The sequence below is a fragment of the Erigeron canadensis genome, chromosome 7 (assembly GCF_010389155.1).
Source record: "Erigeron canadensis isolate Cc75 chromosome 7, C_canadensis_v1, whole genome shotgun sequence".
NCBI lineage: Eukaryota > Viridiplantae > Streptophyta > Magnoliopsida > Asterales > Asteraceae > Erigeron > Erigeron canadensis.
This window is the reverse complement of record NC_057767.1, coordinates 3,962,349-3,989,275: the sequence shown is the minus strand read 5'-3', so window position 1 is coordinate 3,989,275 and position 26,927 is coordinate 3,962,349. Positions and strand designations below refer to the sequence as shown.

At 34.0% G+C, this 26,927-nt stretch overlaps 3 protein-coding genes across 5 annotated transcripts; 1 reads left to right on the top strand and 2 right to left on the bottom strand.

Moving 5' to 3' along the window:
• Positions 1-226: 226 nt before the first annotated feature.
• LOC122608771 lies at positions 227-2,407 on the bottom strand. Its single transcript, XM_043781860.1, has 2 exons — positions 1,711-2,407; positions 227-1,454 (listed from the first exon to the last, which is right to left on the bottom strand). The coding sequence occupies exons 1-2, from the start codon at positions 2,405-2,407 to the stop codon at positions 370-372; spliced, it is 1,782 nt and encodes a 593-aa protein (XP_043637795.1). The 3' UTR covers positions 227-369.
• Positions 2,408-4,812: 2,405 nt separating this feature from the next.
• Positions 4,813-8,771, bottom strand: LOC122608770 (mitochondrial phosphate carrier protein 3, mitochondrial-like). Its single transcript, XM_043781859.1, has 6 exons — positions 8,398-8,771; positions 6,622-6,983; positions 6,472-6,515; positions 6,087-6,301; positions 5,110-5,234; positions 4,813-4,852 (listed from the first exon to the last, which is right to left on the bottom strand). The coding sequence occupies exons 1-6, from the start codon at positions 8,707-8,709 to the stop codon at positions 4,813-4,815; spliced, it is 1,098 nt and encodes a 365-aa protein (XP_043637794.1). The 5' UTR covers positions 8,710-8,771.
• A 1,005-nt stretch (positions 8,772-9,776) lies between these two features.
• LOC122607091 (coiled-coil domain-containing protein SCD2) lies at positions 9,777-19,044 on the top strand. 3 transcript variants are annotated; one of them, XM_043780010.1, is made up of 17 exons: positions 9,777-10,271; positions 12,092-12,267; positions 13,502-13,571; positions 13,750-13,791; positions 13,909-13,971; positions 14,335-14,384; positions 14,481-14,508; positions 14,614-14,688; positions 14,784-14,894; positions 14,983-15,043; positions 15,691-15,804; positions 15,889-16,007; positions 16,118-16,187; positions 16,855-16,896; positions 17,112-17,152; positions 17,758-17,884; positions 18,596-19,044. In XM_043780010.1, the coding sequence occupies exons 1-17, from the start codon at positions 9,879-9,881 to the stop codon at positions 18,730-18,732; spliced, it is 1,719 nt and encodes a 572-aa protein (XP_043635945.1). In that variant the 5' UTR covers positions 9,777-9,878; the 3' UTR covers positions 18,733-19,044. The 3 variants fall into 3 exon arrangements, with proteins under 3 accessions (XP_043635945.1, XP_043635944.1, XP_043635946.1); XM_043780009.1 differs by having other exon boundaries at positions 15,691-15,807; XM_043780011.1 differs by having other exon boundaries at positions 10,201-10,271; positions 12,096-12,267; positions 15,691-15,807.
• Positions 19,045-26,927: the final 7,883 nt, after the last annotated feature.

The following is a 26,927-nucleotide window of genomic DNA, read 5'->3' as shown; positions in this document are numbered from 1 at the left end:
GAATGTTTACACATTTAATGAGCATTTAAATAACTGACACCCAGCCTATCCAATATCTACTACTCCTTTATAATAATGATTATTCACCCTCTTATTTTAGGAAAGAGTTAGAACATAGTTAGATGAGAAATTACTAGATTGCCCTTAATAAACAACCCTTAAAGAAAAGGTTATTAGATATTACCAAAATTACCCTTAATGAATTAATTTACACTTTAAACCATTATCTTCTAAATCATCACTATCACCATTGTATCAATTTACACAGTTAGACCACTCAACATCAATTGTGGATGTCATCGATCACCACTTGTCACCGACACTACTAACCACCAAAGTATATATACAGATGTTGATCGATCCCATTAATTAAATACCTGCTCGACGACGTGCATATATCGAAGCACACCAATCATGATGAAATGCAAACTTGCACTCGAAGCACTTAAAGATCATCTTGTACTGTAATCGGCAACCACACACTTTGCACCCACCATCATCCGATATCCCTTGATCAAAGGTGAAACGGTGTGGATGATGGCCAGTCTTAAAACTCCCTCCAAACTTCACATTCAGAAACTCAAACACAGAATTCTGATACAGGGAATATACAGCTTTCTCGCATTGAAGAATCACGGGTGCGCAAGCAGAATGCATAGATGCATCACATGTGGTACTACAATGATAGAACCACCTAAGAGAGTTAAATTCCGTCTCACAAATGTCACAGAAGTATTTACTAGGATGGTTCTCAACTGGCTCGTATCTCAAGGTCAATGGATGATGCCTATCAGCATATTTATGCCTTACGATTTTGGGCAGTAAGAGAGCACACTTACTATGCAAGTAGAAGTTGCAAGATGGGCAATGGTACATAAGCTGGTTCCGTCTAAGAAGATAGGTGCATCCAACGCATTGGTAGTCACCATATCCTATAGGGAACTTTACTAGTGAGAGAAGATGATTCGGGTGAGCTTCATGTGTGATTTCTTGAGGTATAAAGGCACAATTTATATCAACACGAAAATCACAGTTAGCCGTGCAACATCTATATGAGAAACCATTGCAAGGTAACTCGCAAATGCCACAATGGAAGATGTTAGCAGGGATGATTCTTCTTGTAACGAGAGCAAGTACTGAAGAATGTTGTAGATGTCCCGGGTGGTCTCGTATCTCAGAGGGTAGCATCGTGGCACACCATGTATGAAGAACAAAGCTGCAGTTGTTGTTTTCTTGTTGCTGGAGGCAACACTTGTAGAATGGCACCGTCGTGATTGGCCTCACACATCCATCACATAACAATTGGATTCTTTCCATGGGGTTGTGAAGTAGTAGAGAAACCGATTTGCTAATAATGAGGGATGTTTCTGTAGTAGTAGTGTTGAACAAAACGAGGGGGTGTTGATGACCAAAGTGGTTGATCATCTCGTCGCCATCGTTTTCTTTATTATTAGCTAATAATAATAAAAAGTCCTGCTTGATTTGGCTGAAAAATTTGTGTGTCAATAGGTTGTGACTTTCATCAGGAAAAGGGCATTTGAGCATATTAGGATGATCATCATCTTGGAAATTCTTAAAAGTTTTCCCAAGGCGTGTAATGACATTGAAAACTTAACTAATTACAGGCAACTTAACATGTTTTTGAAAAAAAAGAAATTTAGAAACTAAAGTAAGAATACATGTACATATATATAAGTCACACGTACGTACCTTGTTTCCAGAAGATGGACATGAAAGGCTCTTTCTTTGAAGTCGCACAATCGACATGTGCATAGTAGCGACATTTATCGCATTTGTAAAGCCACGAGAAATAATTGAAGTAGGAACTACAAACTCTGCACCGAGGATAATGTTGTTTTGCATAATCAACTAACGGAAAGGAATAAGCCAGGGTGAGCGGGTGAGGATGAGTAAAAGCATCATCAGTAACTTGTTGGATCGATAACTTGGCAGGCAGCAGAGCACAATCTAGATGAATCCGGCCGAACCAAACACAAGTGGGACAATGATAGAAGGTCCCCTTATGCTCATTATCACAAGCATGACACTTTGATATCATCGTCCCCATCATTCGTTCAAGTTGGTGATCAGGATGACTTGGGTGGACCATCTTTTGTTGGGACAAAGTAGCACAATTTATATCCATGTAGAACTCGCAAATAGAACAATTGTAAACAATAAATCTGCCATCATCATGGGTACTATTATCTTTGCAGACACCACACCCGTTCCTTTTATAAGTAGTAAGCCACCATCTGTCGACAAAGGTAAGATCGTGGGCTGGATGTAAGTGATGATTTTTCAAAGTTAAGGGCAGTTCTGCACAGAATTTGTGTAGCGAGTAGTCCTCGCACCTCTCGCACTCATAGTAGCACAGATGAAATGAATAGATATCTTCTTTACACATATTGCATTTGCCACCATGCTGCTGCTCTTCTACCACAAAATCATCTCCGCCATCTTCCTCATCATCAGAGTTTTCGCTGTCAGAGTCTTCTTTGTGGCGGTTTTCCGTACGGAGATAGACAAGACGGAGTGCATGTTCATGATGCGGGAAGTATTTAAGTTGCTCCATTAATTAATCGAACGCAATTAAGTTGATAATACTCCATATCTGTTACGATCAAGGAATGTTATGTACACATTTAATGAACACTTAAATAGTTATGACACCCAGCCAATGAGCAAGATTTAATCCAATATAATGATAATAAAAACTTTACTACGTATAATTTTGGACCTATAAACTAAGTGGGAATAATGCCACATGTAATTAATAAACGATTTTGAAAAACATTTCATTTTCTTTTGAAAAAGCACAAATACATAACTTTCCACAATGGTCTAACCCTACGTTATCTCACCACCACCATCCTCCATATGCGTCAACGTCATATAATGGGTTAGGGGTGCTGAATGCTTGCAGAAGTTACATGTTCAAAATGAAATGTACTTTTATATTACTCCTTTCATTTTATTAAAAGATATCAGTTTTAAATTTTTAAAGTTTAGCTTTTATAACTTTAGCCTTGAATTTTTTTTTTTATATTATATAATACTTAATAAAAACTATATAAATTGATTGATATTGAATGTTTTTACAGTTAATATAATTTTTATCAACTATTATATAATGCAAAAAAAATATATGAGATCAAAATTACAATAGAGAGACGATTAATATTCAAATATGGACAAAAAAAAATTTTAAAGTCAAAATAACTAGATATACATATAGATTGAAAGCCTCTAACGTTAAGTTCACTTTATCAATAAAGTTGAGGATCTTGATCATTGACTTAAAATCGAGATTTATGATCTACATATTAATTTTGAATCTCGCTTTTTGATTTTTAAGTCAAAAGTTAAGATGTCAACTTTACTAAACATATATAGTAAAGTTAGAAATAACTTTAAAAATGATATTCATCTTAATTATACATAGATAGTAATGTGAGAAAAAGGAACAAAATAAAATGTACTTTATAATTTTATGATTTAGCTTAAATTTAAATAGGTATTATCAACAAACTACAATTATATCACAAGCCAAGTACATATCTGGTTTCATTTAATATTTATAACGTGATTAATTAAAGCATACTCTTTTTAGTGTGTTTATTTATGTTTAAAAGCTAAATAAGTACCATCTTTACATATCATCTACTAGAAAACTATATACAATAATCATAAAAAAATATATATATATATATATTTATAAGAGAAAAGAACATGCATGTTTTATTGCAAATGAAACTCTTTCCTCATAGCAACAAATTGGATTTGAATATTGCAAAATAATTGATGTATCATTTATTGAATACAGAGCAATGAGTAAGATTTAGTAATGATAAAAATGGACAAAATGAAATGTATTATTCTAATCTTATGATTTAGCTTAATTTAAAGATGTATTATAAACAAACTACACAATCACAAGCAAAAAAATGAAATATGCATGTATTTCACCTTAAACCGTACTTTTCTTTGTGTATTTAATTATATCTAAAGTTTAATTAAGCATCATCTTGGCATATTATCTACTAGAAAACTATACACACGAATCCTTAAAAAGAAAAAGAAATAAAAGAGACATACATGTGTTTATTGCAGATAAAACTTGTTGTTCGTACCAACAAGTTGGATTTGAAAATTGAGATTATTAATGTATCATTCATATAAAGAAGGTTTTCAAGTAATCAGTAAGAAAGGAATATAAAGAATATAAGAAACGAATTGATTCAAAATGCATAAATGAGTAAGAATATAAAAAAACAATTCATTTAACTAAATATAAAGGGAAAGAGTAAGAATATGAGAAAGGAATTACTTTAAAATGCAAACACACATTTAATTCTCAATCACCAATATTACATCAAGATTATTTACTTAGGAAATCCGTGTAAAATACTGGTAAATAAACTAGTTTAAAATATTGTAATAAGTTCGTTCGACAAAAAATATTATGTTAAGCTCTTTCCAATATTTAATTAATATTGACTCGATTTCATTGACGAACTATAATGACTACACTATAATTCAAGCTTAATTATAGTTATCATTCAGTTAAGAACTCCTCATATTGTTGAGTAATAATTACAATAACATTGATAACAAGTAGTAGATAAAAAAAAGGTTTGTACATCAGGTTGATTATAATGAAAATAACTATAGTAGTAGCTCACTAAAGGAGGGTGATATGCCTCACCAGATAATGAACACAAGGACGGTAACATAACTTAACTATGGTTATTTATCCGACCATTTTACATGACAAAAACTAATACTTAGCTTGGTTTGATTGTTTGTGCATTACTTAGGAGTAGGAGGAGCTGCACCACCGGTGGTAGGCCTACAAAGAAAAATGAATGTCATATTTTCGTGCAAAAAAATAGATACCATAAATGTCATTGAACCAAAGATGGCAAAATAAGCGGGTTGGAAATTCAATATTGGGTCAAAATTAGTTATCTTTTAGAGGGTTAAAATGGGCAAGGTTAAACCAAACCCTCTTTCTCCTTTCTAGACCCTTTTTCTTAATGTGTTAAATACAAGGACGTTATAAGCCTTATAGATGAAATGAATGGTACAGAAAGATAAGAAACTTACAGCCCAACAAACACCTTAAAGGCATCATAGATTCCCCATTGTGCTCCAGTAAGCGTTCCAATCATAAAGATACGAAGAGGTAGACCACGGGTGAATAAACCAACTAAGCCAAGTTTCTTGACTGCCTGCATTTATTTAAGTTTTTAAAGATCACTGATTCTATTTTATGCGGAGGTAACATGATTTAGCGCATTTGTATAGTTTGCTTCAAAATATGATAATAAGTGCATCGGGCTAAAAGATATACATAATCCATCTTGGGCCTAAGACCCTAAAACCTAGTTTGAAAAATTCAGGTCTTAGGCTTAGTTGAGATCAAAGATTGCATATTGATCCAATATACGAGTAATATACTTTCACAAATAACAAACAAAACAAATAACCGATAAATGAAAAGAAAACCGGTCCGGCTAGCCAAGTTCAAGACAACTATCTCAAATAAGATGTTTTCTGTTAGTAAGGCGTGTGCTTATAAGAGTCTTGGGTGTGCGTCCCAAGCACCAAGGACGGAGGACACCATTGACAGGGAGCGTCCTCCCGTTGCATATTAAAGGGGGAGTCCTCCCCAAGACTCTGCAGGACGACAAACATCTAGGGTAGGAGCGGACTAATGTGAGGTAGAAGAGAACTAATGTGGGGTAAAAGTTTGTCTTATAGGCAGGGGGAGTCATGAGTGGTGTGATGCTGATGTGGCAGTAAAGAAGTCCCGAAGACGGAGTTCTTATAAGGAAAGGCCTAAGGGAGCAGTTTTTTGTTTGTTTTGTCAATTTAGTCTCATTGGTGAACCTCCGTGGTCACAAAGAGGTATATTAGTTTTGCTCCTACAATTCAAACTTGGGACCTCTAAGTATTTCCAGTCTTAGAGGCCAAAATTTTTATAAATGAGCCACCGCCCTTATGCATTTTTCCGAAAAATGAATGAAACTACATACATATGTCATATATCCAAAAAAAAAATAAAATATGAGAATACTTACATCACCAGCAGTAGCTCCTTGAGCATTGTTAAGGAAAGAAACTAAATTATCAGCCGGATGAGAGACTATAGCACAAAATACACCAGCCACATAACCACCCGCGAAGCTCACTCCAAGCTGCAACTGTTTGCTGCATTGGTCCTTCGGTACAGGGATGGCATACTTGTATAAATTCTCCACAATCGTTTCAAAAGATGCAAACTTCATCATCGTATCTGAAAAATATATAAAAACTGTTTATCTAAAATAATTATTAGTTATGCATTCAGTTTTATCGATTCGCCTTAACAAGTTATGAGTATTTGTTGCAAAACGCCTTATAATATGACAGTAGACCATATCATGATCTAAAATTTAGTACAATGTCTCCATTTAACCAACTTACATGGTATTTGTCGTCCCCAAAGAGGAGCTAACCCCTTGAAAAGCCTATAAAAGAATATATATGCAAAAGCTAAAGTGAGTACTTTTGTCTCGAGAAATCAAAAAAATCCGTTAGATTAAGTTCTCAAACTATTAGACACTATATTCATACCCAGAAACGCCTTCGGCCTTGATAAACTTTGGAAGGCCATCAGACAAACCTTTGGCATATCCGGGCTTCGTTTGAACACGAACCTTAACTGCCTCAAAAGGGCAAAGAGCAATATCGGCAATGAATTCAGCAGATGCAGAACCAGCAAGGAAGATCAAAGTTTTATACTTGGTTGCATACTCAGGACCGGCAATATCAGAGTAAGTTTTCTTGAAAAATTCATAAAACCCAAACTTGCAAGCACCTTGTGCACTATAGCCATACAAGGTTGGAACCCATCCCCTAAAAAATCCTTTCATTCCTTGTTCCCTCAATAATATTCCAAAACCAGATTTAATACCCTTGTACTTTCCAGGGTTGATCTGAAGAATTCGACATATATGGAAGAAAAAGATTAAAATGCATATTGTGTAATCGAATACTCAAAATTCGATAAATTCTTGTAGTATTCAAGTTACATATAAATGGGTAAAATAAAAGGGGATGTGTATGTTGCAAGAGAAGTACTTAGAACATTTTGATACAATTAACATAGAGAAAATTTCATTTCATCACCCTGTGGTTTGCCATTTTATTATTTTTCGCCCTTATGCTTTTTTTATATTATTAGATCACCGACCCAAAGGTGACTTTTTGCTTCATTACACACCCCTACTTGTAACGGACTTTAGCATGGCTCTATTAAGTCCTTCATGTGCATTGCACATGAGGTTTTATTTGTTTTTTACTTCCAAACGCTCTCTTCTTTATCTCTTCCTTCTTCTTCTTTTTCTTCCTTTACTTTTTTCCGGATCTAAAAACATTCATCCTAATATCCTATATCTAAATCTTCAACTCATAATTTATTTTCAAAAAACCCAGTTTTTCTTTGAAGCTTTATCCCTCACTCCAAACAATTGATGATATATATATATATATATATACAATCTAATAATAACAATAATAATAGTATGATAAATAATAATAATTAATAATACAATAACATAACCATATATGAGTATGTGATGCGTACAGAAGTATATTTAATACTCTTTATTCATTATACCCACTTTAATCAAATTCGATTGTTAGGCTATTGCTAAGTTTACTTGTTTTTTCCTTTGTTTGTATGGTTTTTGACTGTTTATGAGGCATTAAGAAATCCATACTTTTTGCTAAAAGGGTTATGGGTGTGATTCTGGGTTATAGCCACTACTACTTGTTTTTGTGCTTTATGTTTTTTTGTAAATGAATTCTATTTCCTGAGAAAGTTAAAGGTTATATTTATACCATTTTGAATTTTGGAATTATGCACATATCTTTTCTGCCATTTTTGCTAGTAAATCTTGGTTCATAATGGCCCGAGACCCAGATCTTGATATGATCACAAGCTTGCTTCATAATTTATGAGTTGAAGATTTAGATATAGGATATTAGGATGAATGTTTTTAGATTTGGAAAAAAGTAAAGGAAGAAAAAGAAGAAGAAAGAGATGAAGAAAAGGGTGTTTAGAAGTAAAAAGACAAATATAACCTCATGTGCAATGCATATGGAGGACTTAACAGAGCCATGCTAACGTCCGTTACAAGGAGGGGTGTGTAATGAAGCAAAAAGTCACCTTAGGGTGATCTAATAATAAAAAAAAGCACAAGGGCAGGAAATAATAAAATAGCAAACCATAAGGTGATGTAATGAAATTTTCTCATTAACATAATATTAATACCTTGCAAATAAACGAGCATTATGTGTGTGTGTATATATATATATATAGTTGTGTACAAAGAGAAACAAATCAACCTGCATATTACATTTGACGAGATCAAGAGGCGTAACAGCCATATGAGTGAGACCACAACTCAAAATACCACCGGCAGTACAGGCTCCATAATAAGCAAGAGAAAACATCTCGATCTTACGTGTCTCCATTGGAGCTTGAACCACGAAACTTGTTGTAGAAGGTGATGGTGATGATGAAACAAAGGACATCGACCTCATCGACAAAAACGAATTACATTGATTCGTGTTCAAATGTTCAAGCTTATTGAATTGATTAGGAGAGTATAGGAATGATGGGAGCAAAGGTTGACGTGAGTTATCCATGATATCCATTGTGTTTGAATATGTTAGTTTGATTGAAAATTATGTTTTGAAGATTGAAAGAATATAATTGAAGTATGATCTTGAATTTATGATGGGATTAATGTTAAAAAATTATTAGATGATTTAGAAATGTTGGCGAATTTGAAGGCTATTCATTGGTTTTTGAATGGTGGTATTTTGTAATTTTGATATTTTCATGATTTTGATATGTTTAAGTTTTACGTATAACCTTTCTAAACCATAATGCTATTTTTAGTATTTTTTATTTTTTAGTGGAGTCTGCTTGTTTTTTAACAACTTTTTATATAGCAGTCTTATAATTTGGACTTTGAGCTTGGTACCATTATACAATTTGCTTGGAGTAACACTCCTCTTATTGGTTATTGCAACACTCTACATATTTTTTTTACCAAATAGGTCAACAACATAAATTAAGTTACTTTTAATTTTTTTCTTTGATTACTCTAATTTGTATATTAATGAACTAGGTCTTGAAAATTGATTTTGTTTAAAGCTTAAAAAAAATTTAAGTCGACACCAGTTGCAACTCAATCTTTAAATAAAGTTTTACCTCATTAATGAACATGTCAAATTTTTAAAATGTTAAGTTGGTTTGTAAGTCAATATCAACAAGGACAATTACAACCGTACCTACCTCATCATGGCAAAAACGAGGTATAGGGAGGTATAATATAGATAGTCCTATCCTTACTCATAGGTAGAAGCACGATTAGGATTTCCGACTTAAAAAATTACCCTTGTAAAAATACTACATTATCGATAGCAAGCCAAAACTTCCGAAAAGAAAAATCGTGATCTCTTAATCTCATATCAAGAGAGAAGCTGAAATAACACCAAAAGACAAACTATGGTTTTTAGTTTTTTACCCTTTTACTTTTACCATCTATTAGCCTTGTACTAAAAATTAACCGCAAAGTTAACTTTGTAGTCTACTCAACTCTCTGTCCATAATATAAACCCAGATTCCAACTTCCACCGATGACCGATCTTTCCGGCCCCCCTTTTTTTTTTCTCTCTCTACAAAAATCTTTACACACACACACATACATACATAAATACATCAATATCTATATATCTATATTTATAGTCTGTATCTATACTCTGTATTTAACAATTTAATTTGATTTGATTTAATTAAATAATTACAGTAGATTGAAATGGATCGGAAACAACGGACGGAAAGTCCGGGATACACACGACAATGGAGCGGCGGTTCAAACAGTACAACCGGTTCATCGTCGCCGGCAAGATCACCGGCGCATCATGCACAGTCAAGGTTAGGTCAACCTAGTGGTGGTTATTCAACTATAAAAAGGACACAAAATGTTGCGGCGAAAGCCGCCGCGCAACGGTTAGCGCAAGTTATGGCTTCACAGAATCAAACTAGTAATGATTTGGATGATGATGATGATGATAATGATGACGATGATGACGACTTAGGGTTTCAGTTTGCTAAACCGACGTCGTTTGGTGGAAGTAGTAACGGTAGCAGTGGTGGTGGTTTGTCTGGTGTTTCGTTTGGGAGACCGAATAGATCGCCGTCTCCTGCGGTAAGTGTTTAAGTCATTTTGTATGTATATATGTATTAATTGGATTTGAAAGTGTTTCTATATGTATGTATATATAGTGAATATGCACAAATTTGATGTGGATGTACTCGAGATGGATGCGCAAAATAGAAAGTTTGATTTTAATGCTTCAAACTATGATCAAACACTCAAAGTAATGATAATTAAGTCTAAATAAACGATGCCAAATTTATGGACTTACAATGTTAAAATGAATATTTGTTGAGTCACTTTGTAAATATATATGCGTGTGTGTATGTTAATTTGATCACTTTGTTGAGACTGACTGAACTGGAAGTTATATGTATTAATCCGAGACCGCACTTGAAGTGGAAATTTAGTTAATTTGGTTTTTGCTAGATGAGTTATGGAATACAACAACCCTAGTTATAGAATGTTGAAATCTATGTGGAGTATGATTTTACGGATAGCTCACCTTGCTGATGCCAGACTGACACAGGTGTAATAAGGACTTAAGGTTCAAGTAGCTGATCCTACTTTACGAAGGAATTTTTTTGATTAATCAGCTTCCTCGGGGGGGTTGAACTTGAGATACATTCTGAAGGGAATATGTTATTTAAGGAGAATAAATCGTATGGTTTTAATCATTATAATGTAAAATCCTGATCTGAATTGGTTCTCGATTGATCTAATGTATTCAACTGTTGAAGAGTGAACACTTTATATAGGTCACTTGCTTTCAATGTTAGGTTAGCTCTTGTTAGATGAGTTATAGAATGTTAAAATCTTCTAGTAATTTGATTTTCCGTAAACTCCAACTGACGAGTCCCAGACTGTACCAAGCCTATCACGTAAGAGGTAAGCTGTGTTCACATAGATGGCACGCATGGTTGGCGGTCCAACATAACCAAGGAGTTTTTTTGATAGTTGAGGTTCCTCCTCTGGGAATTGAATTCGTGGTACTTTTTAAATGCCTCATTATCCGGAACCATACTATACGTTGGAGGCTTTTAGGAAATTTTTGTTTTAGAGGAAATAAATTGTTTGCTTTAGAGTTGCATGCACCAATGGCTATATTAACCGATCCAGATCCGAACTTCTAGATTCTGGCTTAATGTAATTGTTTTTCTGGAAAGGCATAGTTTAATGTAACTTAAACAACTTTGGATGAGTGAAGACCACTTTATGAGGGTCACTTGTGTATAAAGGATCCTATATTTTAATTCAATTATATTAAATAGTCTAATTATGAACTTCTACTTTTGGTGGATGCAAGTTAGGGGTGAAATTTGATTTCAATTACAATTGGTAGATGTTTATGCCAGATAACTGAAGTTTTCAGTGGTGTTAAAAATCTATTAGGAATCTTTTTTATCTGGTATTAAATAAAATGTTGATTTGAATTACGCACTTACACTCACCGATAGCTATCAGTTAGTACGAAAATTTCTGGATAGAATCCAAACCTGGATTGCTTCTGATTTAAGCTAAAATAGTCAACTACTGAAGAGTGAAGACCACTTATTCAGGGTCGCTAGACCACTTATTCAGGGTCACTTGCTTTTAAAGTGATTTAGTAACTTAATGATTCAAATACTTTTAACAATGGGGATCCCAATAAGTTGTACTGTTTGATATACATATGAGCTTGAGATAAACCAAATAACAGAGGCTGGCTAATTCTAGGCTTAACATTTTTGAGGCTGTAAATTGGGAAGTCTCCTTACAAATTGATCTTGAATATGGTTAACTATCTTTATTAGTTCAATTATATTTTTCAATGCAATTATTTTTCTTTGTTTATGTTGATATTCTAAGCACTTCCTTATGCTCCTATGTAGTTAGGTCGGAACTTTATGGAGCACACTACTTCTACCCGCTCCACATCAGCCGGAAGGCCCTCAGTGTCTGTTCGCACAGGACAAATGGTGCCTCCTAATAGACCATCTTTAAGACACCCTGGTTCCGTTCCACCCCCTATAGAACCTCCTGCTGGAAACAGAAATAGAGAAAAAAGGTATCAAACGCTTTTACTTTACCTCACTTTTTTGGTTGAAGTTTCTATTTAGAGGTTCTATCTTTAAATATAACATTGGCTCTTATATTAATGATTAAGGAATGCAAGCTAGAATGCGCTTTTTGTTTGTTCGAGGTGTAAACTTATTAGATGTATATCTTATATCAAGTTCATTCCAACCCTTATTTTTGGTAACTTATTCTGATATTGGTAAATCAAAGCCAACTTAGAGGATATTAGCTCTATACTTGCTAAAAAAGGGAAGTATTATTATTGACTACTTAGTTACGCAAGTATTTATAGACTAAAGTGGAGTACGTAAGTTGATGGCTGCAAGTTCAATGAAATTGTAATTGTAATTTAGGTTTATTAAGTGTCTACTAGGTGACTTGAAGAAGACTTGTGAACTTTAAATGTTTAGATATCCCTATATATGTACATGTATATGTATGTATGAATATTAAGATATTAGTGTGTTTCACCTGTCCTGATTTGCTGTCTACAAGCCTTTTATCCCTGATGACTTGAAGTTAGGCTAGAAAGAGAAACTCAAAAGAAATTATAAAGGCAATGACACCCTATTGAAGTTCTGTGGAGGGAACCCCAACAATTCCAAGACCGATGACATTTTTCCATGCTTTCTTATTCTATATGGGTTCCTTTATGTATGTTACTCAAATCTTTTTGAACCACTGTCCTATGTCAGTATCGGCTGACCTCTTCTTTTTTCTTTTTCTTTTTTTCCTTCTTATTTTGGCATAGTCTGGTATATATAATTTTGAAGCAGTAAGAGGATACTTGTTTAAGATCACAGCATATGAATCAGTCTGTGTGGTTATCAGGTCATGCTATGGTTTTCTTTTTTCCGCCCATGTCTTAGGAAGTTAGGAGTCACATTCTTAGAATACATTTACATGACGATAATAGCTACTAAGAGAATAGTGATAAGAATTAATTTATATATAGACCATATAACCTGGGTATGGTTGATTGTTTCTAATCATAAGTTTAGGGTTCCCTTTGGTTCGTATCATTGAACAGTTACAAATTAATTTTGTAATTGTTCCTTAAATTATATAGCTTATTGTATGACACTGTAGAGGCTTGCTTTTGCAGTAAAAATTGTGTCCTCCCAAATCCCCCCGCCCACCCTTCCCCCTATCTTGATTTTTAACTTTGTCAACATATAATTTCCTATTCTAACATCTTTAATTATTATGAGTGCACATCCCAGGTTTACCGATATTGGACGTGGAGGCAAAGATATGGGAGATCAGCATGAGGCATCTGCACTTCGCGATGAAGTATTACTTTTTTTTTATTTGAATATAAAATTTACTTCTATGCCTTACAAGATGAAATTATTAAAAGAATATATAATGTAATGGTATTTAGTGGCCATAAAGATTAGGATGTAAGTGATGAGCTTACGTTCATGATACATTTTGACAACTCTTGATGTAAATTGGCGCTTTATTGCAGCTTGATATGCTACAAGAAGAGCATGACATTGTGACAGATAAGGTGAGTCCATTCTTCTGATTCCTTTATTGATCCCCAAACATATAAATATAGTACTGTAATGAAAAGAGGACTCATGGTCGCTACATACTTTGAATTTTATGCATATATCTTTTTCAGCTTCGTCGTGTAGAAGAAAAGCGTCTAGAGGCAGAGGCCAGGGCAAGGGAGCTGGAGAAACAGGTATACAGTGACTATCTTCCGTTGGTGGCAAGATGGATGTTTTGGATGGGCTGGGTAATCTTTAATATGGATAGAAAGTCGGAAACCATCATGATCAGGCTGACCCAAAATTTTCTGTTCATTTTTCTAGCAAGTGTAAATAGTTGAGTGTATTTAGTAGTTAAAATAAGGACATAGTATGCTAATTTTTAGTCTTTGTTGAATATAAAACAATACTGTATTGCAAGTGGTATGCTTAATAACAGGTGCTGACTTGATCGGTCCCTTTTTAATATCTGTTTGATAACTTAAGATTCAGTTGGCTTATAATAATTTTGACAGCACACCGTAGTTATTTCCACCTGCAAAATATGTTTCCTATAGGTGGCTTCTCTAGGAGAAGGAGTATCTTTGGAGGCCAAGTTGTTGAGCAGGTAAATTTAGATATATGGGATTTATTATCAGTTTTTGATGCCTTGCATTACACACAGAACATGATGTAATGTATTATTTTTCTTTATTTAATGCAGAAAAGAAGCAGCAATACGTCAAAGAGAGGTAAATTGAATACAAACTTGGCTGTTGAATACTAATTTGCTGTTAGATGTTTTTTATCTTGAAGAACACGTGTTGTAAATATATAAAAACAAAAACTCTTTTCAGGCTGCTTTGAAAGCTGCACAACAGACAAAAGATGGAAGAGATGTTGAAGTTTCTAACCTTCGTGCAGAACTTGAGGTAATTACACATCGAAATTATGCATTCTCCTGGTTCTACTGAATTTAACTTTTCTGGTGCTGACTGCTTTTATTTTGTTAATCTGTTTGAATCAGAATTTAAAAGATGAGACAGCAGGTGCCATGGAGCAACTCAAGGAAGCTGAATCTGAAGCAAAAGCTCTTCGCACGATGACACAAAGAATGGTTTTGACTCATGAAGAGATGGTAAGCCTGATTTTCCGTTGCATTTTCTAAAGCTTCCATCTATTTATTTTATTTTTAGTTCTTGCCTTATTCTAGACTTTGTTTTCAGGAGGAGGTAGTATTAAAGAGGTGTTGGCTTTCTCGTTATTGGGGTTTAGCTGTACAACATGGTAAAACTCTTCCCACTTGTTGCCAAAACTGGCGGCTGAATTGTCTTTCTTTGCATTGTCTGTAAAACTGAAGATCCCCTCTCAATGGGTTTGGGAAGATGGCCAAATGGGCAGGTTGGGAACGGGTAATATTGTAGTAAGAGATGAGCTGGGATTAGGTTGGTCGAAACACTCTTTATTCTCTTATGACTTGCAAATTAGGGATGGATAGTAAGTTTATTAAATATGATTACAAATTCATATATCTGCTATGTCAATAACTGTTTGCTTGATACACAAAAAAACTATGTAGGAGGTTTTATGCATTAAAGTTACATTTTGGCAGATTTTCCACCCGTTTGACCAATTAGACCTTTTTGTGTCAGCAATTACAAATGGGTCAAAACTGCCACCTTTTGGTGTGAGTAATTACGTGTAATTTACCCATTTGACTTCTTAAGGATAGAACATAGCGCAAGTTATGTCGTTAACAAGCAAATGGGTCTAAAATGTTACCTCTAGATCTTGTGTGAGCAATTTTGTGGAAACCAATTGAAAGTTTTATTTGCCAAATTCATTGGTTGTGGACAACCGATCAGTTTGGCCATACTTGGAAAATATAATGGGAAAGGATACCATTTGTCTAATTTAAACTCTTTGATTATAAGGTATTTGTGCTGACATAGCGGGATCAAAGCATGAGCATTGGTCATCATTTGCACCCTTGCCATTTGAAGTTGTCATTTCAGCAGGGCAAAAGGCGAGAGAAGAGTCTTGGCATGGTGGCAAGTTCATTAATTCAACAGTTATCATGTTTATCTGCTGCATTCTTATATATATGTAACTTATATATGACTTATGAGCAGGCGATGATGATTCTGACCGGAGAAAACATGTCCGTGATATCAATGACTTGACTGGTGAAGGAAATATAGAGAGTATGCTTTCTGTTGAGATGGGTTTGAGGGAAATGGCTTCCCTGAAGGTCTCTTCTTTGCCATCAACTAAAACCCTAATTTTGGCTTTGATAACTGGTGTGTTACATATATGTATATTCCTTTACATTCTTAAAACGGTTTATATTTGCATTTGAAGGTAGAAGATGCCGTTGTGCTGGCAATGGCGCAGCAACGCCGTCCAAATTTAGTCCGGCAATCTATCCCTGGTAGGGTCCATTTTTAATGTTGCATGCTGTACGGCCTAAAAATTTTGTAACTTATATTTTTGCCAAGGATGATGGAAGTAGATAGCTAATAGAGGTGGCAATCTTGACCCATTTTACACAAATGGGTTGATTTCAATGGTCTATTGGATTAGACTACAAATGGGTTGATATTAATGGTCTATTGGAGTAGAGTAGTAGACTACAAGATTTATAATATAAACATAACTGATTATGTGGTATAGCATTGAGCAGATCAGACTGGTTGAAACTCAAATCTCATCCAAAATGTAGTTAGATGCACAACAGTTCTAAATTACTTTATTAATCGAGTTTATATTACTATTGTAATACAATACTAATCTTATTAAACACTATAGTTATATATAGAGTAAAAAAGTATATGTGGGTCAAGCCAAACCACCCTAGCCTGTTCTGACTTGTATTATAATAGGTCTTGTAGTGGTGCCTAGGGTGTTCAAGTCGCGTCAGGAACATAATAGGATAGGTTTTGTAAGTGCTCAAGTCTTGGTTAATAAAATTTTCCACTCATATTGGCTTTTCATCCATTATGTCCACCCTGTCATTTTTGCCTTCCCTTCCTATTGTATTTAAGTTTGTACCCCAACTTCTGCACACCAAATTGTTTACAGTTTGTCTTTTTTTGCAGATGCAAAATCGCCGGGTGATACCAAGTTTGTAGAAGGATTTGGTAATGGTTTTTACTAGAATTCTTTTCGTATATGCACGAGACTTTATAACTGTACCAATTTAAGGATGTCATGTAATAGATTTCTTGTTTGATCGTTTCGGCATGTTTGTAACTCATTGGCTTTCCAGATTTTAGCTGCATAGAATAGTGACTTTCCATTGCATAATATTCGAGTTTAAGCTTTGAATAACTTTAGCTGCTTACCTCTATTGCAGAGTTGAGTCTCGAAGAAGCTGAAGATGTTTCTTTCAAAGAGGTACGCTTCATGTTTATCTTTCTCCTTTTTTGAACTGTTCATGTTTATCTTTCTGTATGAATGATGCAAGAATAGTATTGAGTGTTTAGTATTCAAGAGTTTGTCATTCTGGTTCAATGGTAGGATAGCGCACAAAGTGCATTAAAACGTATACAACCTTTTTTTAATGACTGTATTCAAAGATTCAGTTATTTAACACAATTTGCGGTATGTATTTTATGATGACAAGACAGCAATATATTGATGCTTATAGCCTCTTAGATTTGGTTTATATATAAAATGAACTAGCATATTACCCGCGCAACGCAGTGGTGGCGGATATCTTGAGAAAGCTCATCTATTTTTTTGAACTTATAATTTAATATAGCAAAAAATGGCGGCTGGGGTTTGGTGGTGCCATCAGTGGTTTTCAGTTGGTGATGCAAGAGGGTTCAGTGGTCCCTGAATAGATCCTATTCATTTGCATTAATATAAACTGGAGTAAGAAATGTATGAGTCAGCTCTGACCTGACCTGTTTAAGCCATGATCCATTTTTACTTGTCAGCCAACCTAATCATATCATCAGTACAATATGATTAAGGTTCATTATTGGATTCTTGTGCAGGCTTGGCTTACATATTTTTGGAGAAGAGCCAAAGTTCATGGTGTAGAGGAAGATATTGCTGAAGATAGACTTCACTTTTGGATAAGCCGTAGTGCAACATCTCCCACTTCTCATGATGCCGTTGATGGTATAATCCTCTTTGGGACTTTCTTTTTTCTTGTCAAACGATTTTCAACAGTTAAATATGCATATAGTATTTATGTCCACAAAAAAGTAGGCATGAAAAGAAAGTGAGATATGACCTGAAACTCCCTCGAGTTATCAAAACAATGCTTATTTTATAGAGATTGTAGGTCAAAATGGGTTCGGGTCAGAACATATGTTCTGTTCTATATGGGTAAAAGATCAGATCAGGTGAAGTTGGATTGACCAATGGATGCATTTTTATAATCTTGTAAATAGGTCATTAATTAGCTTAAAAAATCTTATTTGCTAGAATTCTGGAAATAGGCGAGATTTTTCTGAATCAAAAGTTTAGGACATTGTAAGCATTTGGAAGCATGTAGGAGTCATTTGCCCTGTTTAGCCCTTTTGACTTGTTGAATCATCTTCTTATTAACCAGTTTTTAATAATTTATCTATTGGACTTGTTTCCATGTTTACTAGATTATTAAACAAACGGGTTGATGCCATCACCTTCACTTTTACTACCTCCTAAAGCACGTTATTCAAACATCTATTAAATTGTTTCTGTTGTACTCAGTACCTCATATTTAATGCAACCATCTATTATTAAAAAGTGATCCCCAATTATTCAGGTCCACCCCATCCCATTCGAACCTGTCGTATGGCATTTGGTTGTTATGTTCTGAATATAATATTATGTGGTTTATTGTAGTTGAACGAGGGTTAACAGAGTTGCGGAAGTTGGGAATTGAACAACAGCTGTGGGAAGCTTCTCGCAAGGAAATAGACCAGTCATCTTCATTACCTGTCGATAACTCCAAAGATTATGCAGATGAAGATGCCTCCTAGTGATTCCTCTTTTATTTTATTTATTTTCTTTTCTTAATTTAAAAAGTGATTTGAAATGAAAATTTTGCGTTTAGAGTGTTAATATATGAACCGGTATGAGTTTGTGCAAATTTTTCATGTATAATAGGCTGGATGGTAATGTTATAGAATGATAGATACATGTAGTTACAATATCTGTAATTCTGGGAACTATTCAATTGTTTGAACAAGTGTCACATTGAGTGCAAGAGTAGCCTGTTTTAGGCTATTTGTGATTTGTATAAACAGACAGGCTTATTCAGAAAGCTATCAAGTGATTATTTTCCTTGTTAATAATACCTTAGTGTTTTAATACAATAATACATATGTTTTGCATGTACGATATTCAATGGATTATTAAGTCATCTAAAATGTGGTCAATGGTTAGAAAAAAGACATTATGCTTATTTCGAGTCTTGTGTATGAGAGCTAAAGAAATAAATGGTTATACGAATTGTATCTGTCGCTTGTACACTTTCAGATTTCATCTCAGAGACATCTTTTAGCATTCCGTTCATGTGGCTTGTTTTTTTTTCCCATTTATTGGCTTGCAAAGTCATTCGGATACTTATATTAAAAAGATATAGGCGTTTTCATATTTAACTTGCATTATCTGTTTAATGCCAATAAAATAAGAAATGTTATTGTAAATAAAATAATTTGAAATATTGTATATCAACTAACAAACTAAAACAGGATTGAAACTATTTTTATTTGAGACGTGCCGTTTTATTTAAACGACACACGTTTTAACTTATATTTATCCTATTATTTAAATAACATAAAAGATTTAAACTTTTAATTAATTGATATATAAAGATAGATACTTAAAGTAATTAAAACTCTTATATTTAATATCTTATTATATTCATTATTATTGTAATTATAATTTTCCATCACAAGTTTTATATTTAAGTAGAAATTTATAATTTATGACATTATTATTTATATATATAATATATAAAAATTAAATATATTTATTCTATATTGTATTTTAAATTAATTAGTAGATAATATTAATTGTAATTATCTACATGCATTTAATAGGGCTCAAATTTTATTTTATTTTTATAAACAAATTATTCGATCAATGTATATAATCAATTCGTAAATTGTACAAACATTAAGGTCAATAAAAATTAATAAATAAATAAACTTTATTCATTCTATAAGGAGTGTATATTATAACATTATCATAAAATTAATAAATAAATAAAAAGGTCAATAAAAATGTCACATATGAAATACTAATATTTTCAAAAAGTTACACTAAAAAAACTAATAATAATATTACTAATTTAGTCCTAACTTACCAATAATGCAAACCAATATAAAAATAAATAAAAAAAACTATATAAAAAAACCATATCACATGATACCATTATTTTTCATTATCAAAACAAACAATCCCCCATTAAAAAATATACGAGTATATAAAAAAAAAATCCCCAAACAAATCAAACGATTTCGCTCTCTCTGAATGGCTGAACTACAGCAGCAGCAGCAACCACCAGCGGCGGCGGACCCTCAAACCAACGGCGGCGGAGTAACTCCGACGACTATTCCGGCAGAACCCATCACCGGAACAACCAAACGTCAACGGCGACCAAGTGTAAGATTAGGCGAAATTGGAGATCACCAACATAATAATAATAATAATTATGAAAGAAAAACAAAACAAAATCATAATTGGAGATACAATAAAGATTCTTCATCAAAAACAATGAAAGAAAACAATAATAATAATAATTCATTAGATTGTGTTGCAATTGGAAGTTGGAAAGTTAGGGATACAAATTCAAAAAATTCAAGAAAAATTGGTGGGGTTCCTTCATCTTCAAAAAGAATCAAAACAAATTGGGGGGCAACAGCAGATGATGATGATTTTGATGATGTTGATAGATATTCAGATCAAAGTTTGAATCTTTCCATCCAATTTGATGATAATAATAATAATAATAAATCTCATAAAGATAATAATAATCATAATGGGCCTAATTTGAATAATAATAATAATAATAATAATAATAATAATAATAATAATAATAAGGGGGAAAATAATACTAATAATAATAATAGTGATGATTGGGAGAATGAGGATAGTGATTTGGAAAGGAATGGTGTGAGGGTGTGGTTGAATCAACTTGGGTTAGGGAGATATTATTCGATTTTCGAAGTACACGAAGTGGACGACGAGGTTTTGCCATTGTTGACATTAGAGGATTTGAAAGATATGGGGATAAATGCAGTTGGGTCAAGAAGGAAAATGTTTTCTTCTATTCAAAAGCTCGGGAAAGGGTTTTCGTGAGACAATGGAACGACGAATTTGAGAGGAAGAAGACGAACAGGGGAACGTTCGAGTTGGAAGGAGAAACGAGAGACAGAATGTTGGAAAAATGGTTTTTGGTTAGCCTACCCTTTTTTTTTAATGTTTTTGATATGTAGTGATTAAATTTTGTATTTTTGCTTTCTTTTTTGGTTTTAAATTATGATAATGTTCGAGTTTAAATGATATATATGCGAAATTGCGAATTGATGGTATATATAGAGATATATTTGAAAGTAGGAATGTTTTTGGTTCATGCTGTTGATGGTAAATTCCTGTTGCTTGTTCTTTTGGGCTGTGTTTTTAGGATGAGTTGTATTCAACAGCTAAATATGCATATTGAGTAATTTTTATGTCTGCAAACGAAATTAGGCGTGAAAAGAGAGTGAGTTTGAACTGGGGCTGGAGCTACATCAAATTCTTCAAACTATGCTTATTTTAGAGATGTGGCATAATGGGTGGGTTGGGTGACGGATCAAAATGAATAGAGTGGGAATAAATCGAACTAATAAAGAATTTCTATTTTATATACAACGCCGCACACTTGAATGATAACCCAGAAAGTCAAGCGAATGGTCATAACAGATATATATTATGCAGGTAAGAACAGATCAGGTGAAGTTGGCCCGACCCCTACTCTATTTAATTATGTAGAGAGATAATGTGTTGATTATGTATACTAATATGTTTTTGTTAAAACAATGATGTTATTTTCTATGCTTAAAAAGATTTAGGACATTGTAGGCATTTGAAAACATGTCAGGCAGCTTTAACCCTTTTGACATATTGACCTGTTTCATAGTTTAACAATCTGTAATTCTTTATCCATTTGACCTGTTAACAGTACAATTCTGAATATTTTGATATTTATACCAATGTGTGGAGGTGTTTTGCATAACTCATATGTAGTAGTGATCCATCAAACGTGTTTTATTTATACCACAGTCAAAATATATATGTTCCATAGTAAAAATACCATATGCTGATGACCTCTGGTTATGTGCATATAAGAACTAAAAACTTGCATCAGCTCAAAGAAATTAAAACTACTGTCATTCCTAAAATTCCATGAAATGAAATCAATGATTCATGAACTCATCTTTGACCTAAGAAAATGTAGTGTGATCATTTATAGAAATCCAGAATGCAATCCTAATGAGAAACTTGAAGTGTTGAATCTCTATCATAACATACGAAACACACATGTGTGTATGGCACTCCGGTGCATAGATTAGCTTGAATCTACATAATTACTAGTTACTTACAAACAACAAATACCAAGGCATGATTTGATGGTAAGAATAGTTATATTGGATTTTGAGAAACAGACAAGGATCTTCATCAAGAGAGCACCCTTGGACGAAGTAGTGACAAATCACCAATTGAAGAACATCAGGTTAACTGTCTAGTATATAGTATGTATAATGTACATGTACATATTTTTTAAAGCTCTTTCCATGTGGAATTAAGTGGTAACTGAAATACTTGTGCTTAGTTTGTATACTTATTAGTTGTAGTGAGAATCAAAGATACCAAGCAATTATGTGGTTTACATGAGAATAACATCAGCTCTGTTGAATTACACTACGGGTAGACTTGGTTTGCTTAAGATTTTCCAGAAAACCTATGGGCTACACTTAGACCATGGGCTTTGTAGAAGAAAAACGTCAAGAGCCAGAGGCCAGTTCAATGGAGCTGGAGAACCAGGTACACAATGGCTATTATGTATAGATAGTAAGATGGGTGGGTCGGACAGGATCGTGATGGGGATTCTTTTTTATGGGTCTAATAATTCCTGGTTGGGCTGACTAACAATTTTCTGTCCATTTTTCTAGAATGTATAAATAATTAATGTATATTTATGATTAATCTTAATTCTTTGAATAAATTGGTACTGGGGTTATACGCATAAAAGTAGAGACCTTGGACAACTCTTAATGACTTAATTCCTTTGACCGGTCTACCTGTTCTCCTATTAACTTTTTTTTTTTAAGGTGAATTTCTCAGGAAACTTCGTGTCGCGATTCGACAACAGGAGGTCTAGCATACGTTGTCTTAACCAGGTCGGCGTTAGAGAGCTCCCTTGAAGTAGAAATGCCTATTTCAAATACCCGATTGGGGGGGGGGGACCCCCTACTAATCCGCCCGAAGGCACTACGATTAATAGAGGTAAACCCTGCCCTCTCAGACTTGAACCTGGGTATACCCAAGCCAAGTCCTCATAAAGGGACTTAATTCCTATGTACTCCCCAAGGCTTGAACACAAGACCTCATGCAAGGGGGATGGTCTTTCAACCATTGAGCTAAAGCTCAAGGACTGTTCTCCTATTAACTAAAGTTTATTATGTCACCTGTTTGTGGTTAAACACGATCTAAATCAAAAATATCCATGTTTACTCTTATTGATGTCACACCTAGGACAAGTTAGTGGGGGTAAATTGGGCAGGTTGGTTACCAGATCAAAATGGTTTCAGATCAAATTGCTAGTATCGTAGCAAGAGATGTCGTGTTTGGGTTAACTGCAATACTTTCTATTTCTTCCATTTTTCAAAGTTATGTATGAACAGCAAGTCTGCTAAAGATTATTATATAACTACCATGTCATACGGAATATTAACTTTATAGAGATATATTGGGAGACTCTCGACCCATTCAACTCATTAGGCTATTACGTTTATCGTTTATAACCAACTATATTGCTTTTTACCCATTTGACTTGAAATTTCAAGCAATCACTTGGAAACCAATCAGAACTTTTATCTGTGAGTGCTCTGGTTTTTGACAACCAGTTAATTTGGTCATACTGACATTATAAATTGGAAGGGTACCTTTCGTCTGCTTTGAACTCTTGATAGTAACTTGTAAAGTATATGTACTAACTTAGTGGTCAAAGCATGAGCACTGGTTATCATTGCACCCTTTCCATTTGAAGCTGTCATTTTGGCCAGACAGAAGGCGAGAGAGGAGTATTGGGCTGGTGGCAAGCTAATTAATTCAACAATCATCGGCATATTTTCTGTGATTTTTGTATATTTGTTTTAACTTATTGTTATGGCATGGGAGCAGGTGATGATGATTCTGACAGGATAAAGCTTATCCGTGAATCCATGATATCAATGACTTATTCGGGATGGAAATATAGAGTATGCTTTCCTTTAAGATGGGCTCGAGGAAACGGCTTCAGTGAGGTGTCTTCTCTTGCCATCATGAAAACCTGAACTTTGAGATTGATAAATGTTGGTTAAATTTTTGTTTATTTTTCTATATTCTTAAAAATATGTTTATATCTAGTTATTTACCTTAGAAGGTAGACTTGCTGCGTAGTCAATTTCGGTGGGATTTTGAATTTCGGCCCTCTTCTGCGGTCCAAATTTTGGTAGGATTTCGGTTTTCCAGCTTTTTTTATTTAATATTTTTTAGGTCCAAAGTTAAACACTAATTTTTGCAAGTATTAACACTAATCTATCAGATAGGCACTTTTAAGCTTGACTTTTGATATTTCTTTTATCATGTGTAATTGTGTATATATAGATATTGCATAACATAAAAATTACTGATATCCCACTGATATTACCGATATCTCAAATATTGGTCTCTGACCAATATCTGATTTTAGATATGTATGACTACATAGAGTAGAAGGCGCCGTCGTGATTGCAATGGCACAGCATCGTCCAAAATTAGTAAATTAGGCTAGGTCTCCCGGCATTGTTCATTTCTTATGATGCATGCACCAAGCCCTAAATGGGACTTTTTAAGTTATATTTTCCCTAGGGATCTTGATAACACAACCAAAGTCTCCTAGGAAGCTTATAGGAAACTACCCTATAAAAGGAAAATCGCCTACCCACCCTATTCATTTATCTGAATCATGATCCTCCAAGTATTCCTATCAGAACAAAGCTCATTCAGTTCTAGCTCAACTGTGATAGTGTGTTCGCTTCCATTTTCCTAACTGCCATTGACTGTTTTCTCCTTCTAACATGCCAAAACTATCTCAGCCGCCTTCTCCCAGCATGTTGATGATGGTCACAACTTCCAGTTCCACTCTGAAACCCTAGTCAGTATCATGTCTAACATTGGTTTACCACATGTCATCTAAGCATTTTCATATTTGCCACCACCATCATTTGCTTGAGCCTTCGTCATCAACGACTCTTACCCAGCAACATAGCTGATTGGATTGTCGCTCAATATAATTTTTTTCTATCTGATATAAAGGGACTCTTTTGTCGCACATGACTCGTGTTGCTGATCTCAACTTCACACAACCTTTTTGAATAAGATGTGTCACGTCCTCGTCTATCCTTCCTGATTTGTGTAGTATCAAGCCCAAGCTACTTGCATACTATAGATCATATTTCCATCCTGCCTTTTTTTGCCACCTATGCTTATCTTTTTTAATGTGTACCTCTCCGTTTTTAAGGACATAAATTTTGTTGTTTGTAATCCTTGATATTTGAATTAAGTTTTGAATACCTTTAGTTGCTTTACCTCTATTACACAGTCGAGTCTCAACGAGGCTGGAAATGTTTCTATAGAGGTATGCTTCCTATTTATCAAGTTGTGGTATGTATTTTATGATGATTGACTACAGCAATGTTTTCTTGTATATCCTTGAATATCAAGTCAAAGCTATAATCATCATATTTAAAGTAGTTTAATTGTTTAATTTCCTTTAGTTACAGTGTCTCCTCCAGTTATTACTAAAGCATTGGTTGAATGTTATTTACTAATATGAATTTGTCTTGGTAAATAGTTACTTGCAGTTAGCAGATATGCACAAAGTCCAGTAAAGAAAAGAATCGATTGTAATACATAGTTTTTAAAATATACTTATTACATCTGCTCTATAAGAACTGTACCAAAAATGTTAATTAGTCAACCCTGACCTGACCTGACCCATTTCAACCATACCCATTTTGACTCATAACCCAACCTAACCATATTGCCACCACGGGACCAGGCATGATTGTATGATTTGGGACCATAATTGTAGTGTTGTGCTGGCTTGGTTTGCATATTTTTTTGGAGGAGAGCCAAAGTCATGGTGTAGAAGTGAATATTGCGAAAGACTTCACTTTTGGATAATCTTTAGAGCAAAACGTCACCAACTTCACATGTTACTGTTTTTGGGATTTTTTCTTACTATTTTGGGATTCTTGTTTCCATTGAATTGTTTTCAACAGTTCAATATGAACATGATAATACTCATGTCAACAAAAATGATAGGACTGAGAGTTATGACCTTAAAAATGCTCTCATAACTATCTTTTGTTTATAGAAGCGGCATAATAAACGGGTTGGGTAACTGGTCAAAATGGGTTTGAGCCTGCACAAATTGGTTGTCGTTTTAACATTACAAAGTTGTCGAATCAGTTATTCACAACCTATGAGCCAAGAACTTTTTACCTGTATCAATATCATCAAGAGAACAACTGAACAGTGTAACCGTCTAATACTAACTGGGCAAAAACCCTTTTACCCCAAAAACAATGTAACCATCTGTAAGGTGTCCTAGTGATCAGACATGTGATATTCATGATAGTAATTTAACTTCATGTATATATTCAACAAAAATTCAATACTCTTTATATAATATCACCAACTATATATCTTAACAAAGGTAAAAACTAATATTTATTCATAAAATTCCACATGATAAAAACGAAAGAATCTTACACATGAAACTTGTGACCTATGCAATAAGTCAATAACACTTTGGAAAATCTATTTGAAGTTACCAAACAAATCCAGCTAAGTTGTTCTCATATATCATAGTACTGTCACCACCATTTATAAAAGTCATTCCCCTTTCCTTATGCAACTTCCATCTTTAAATTAAACCTTC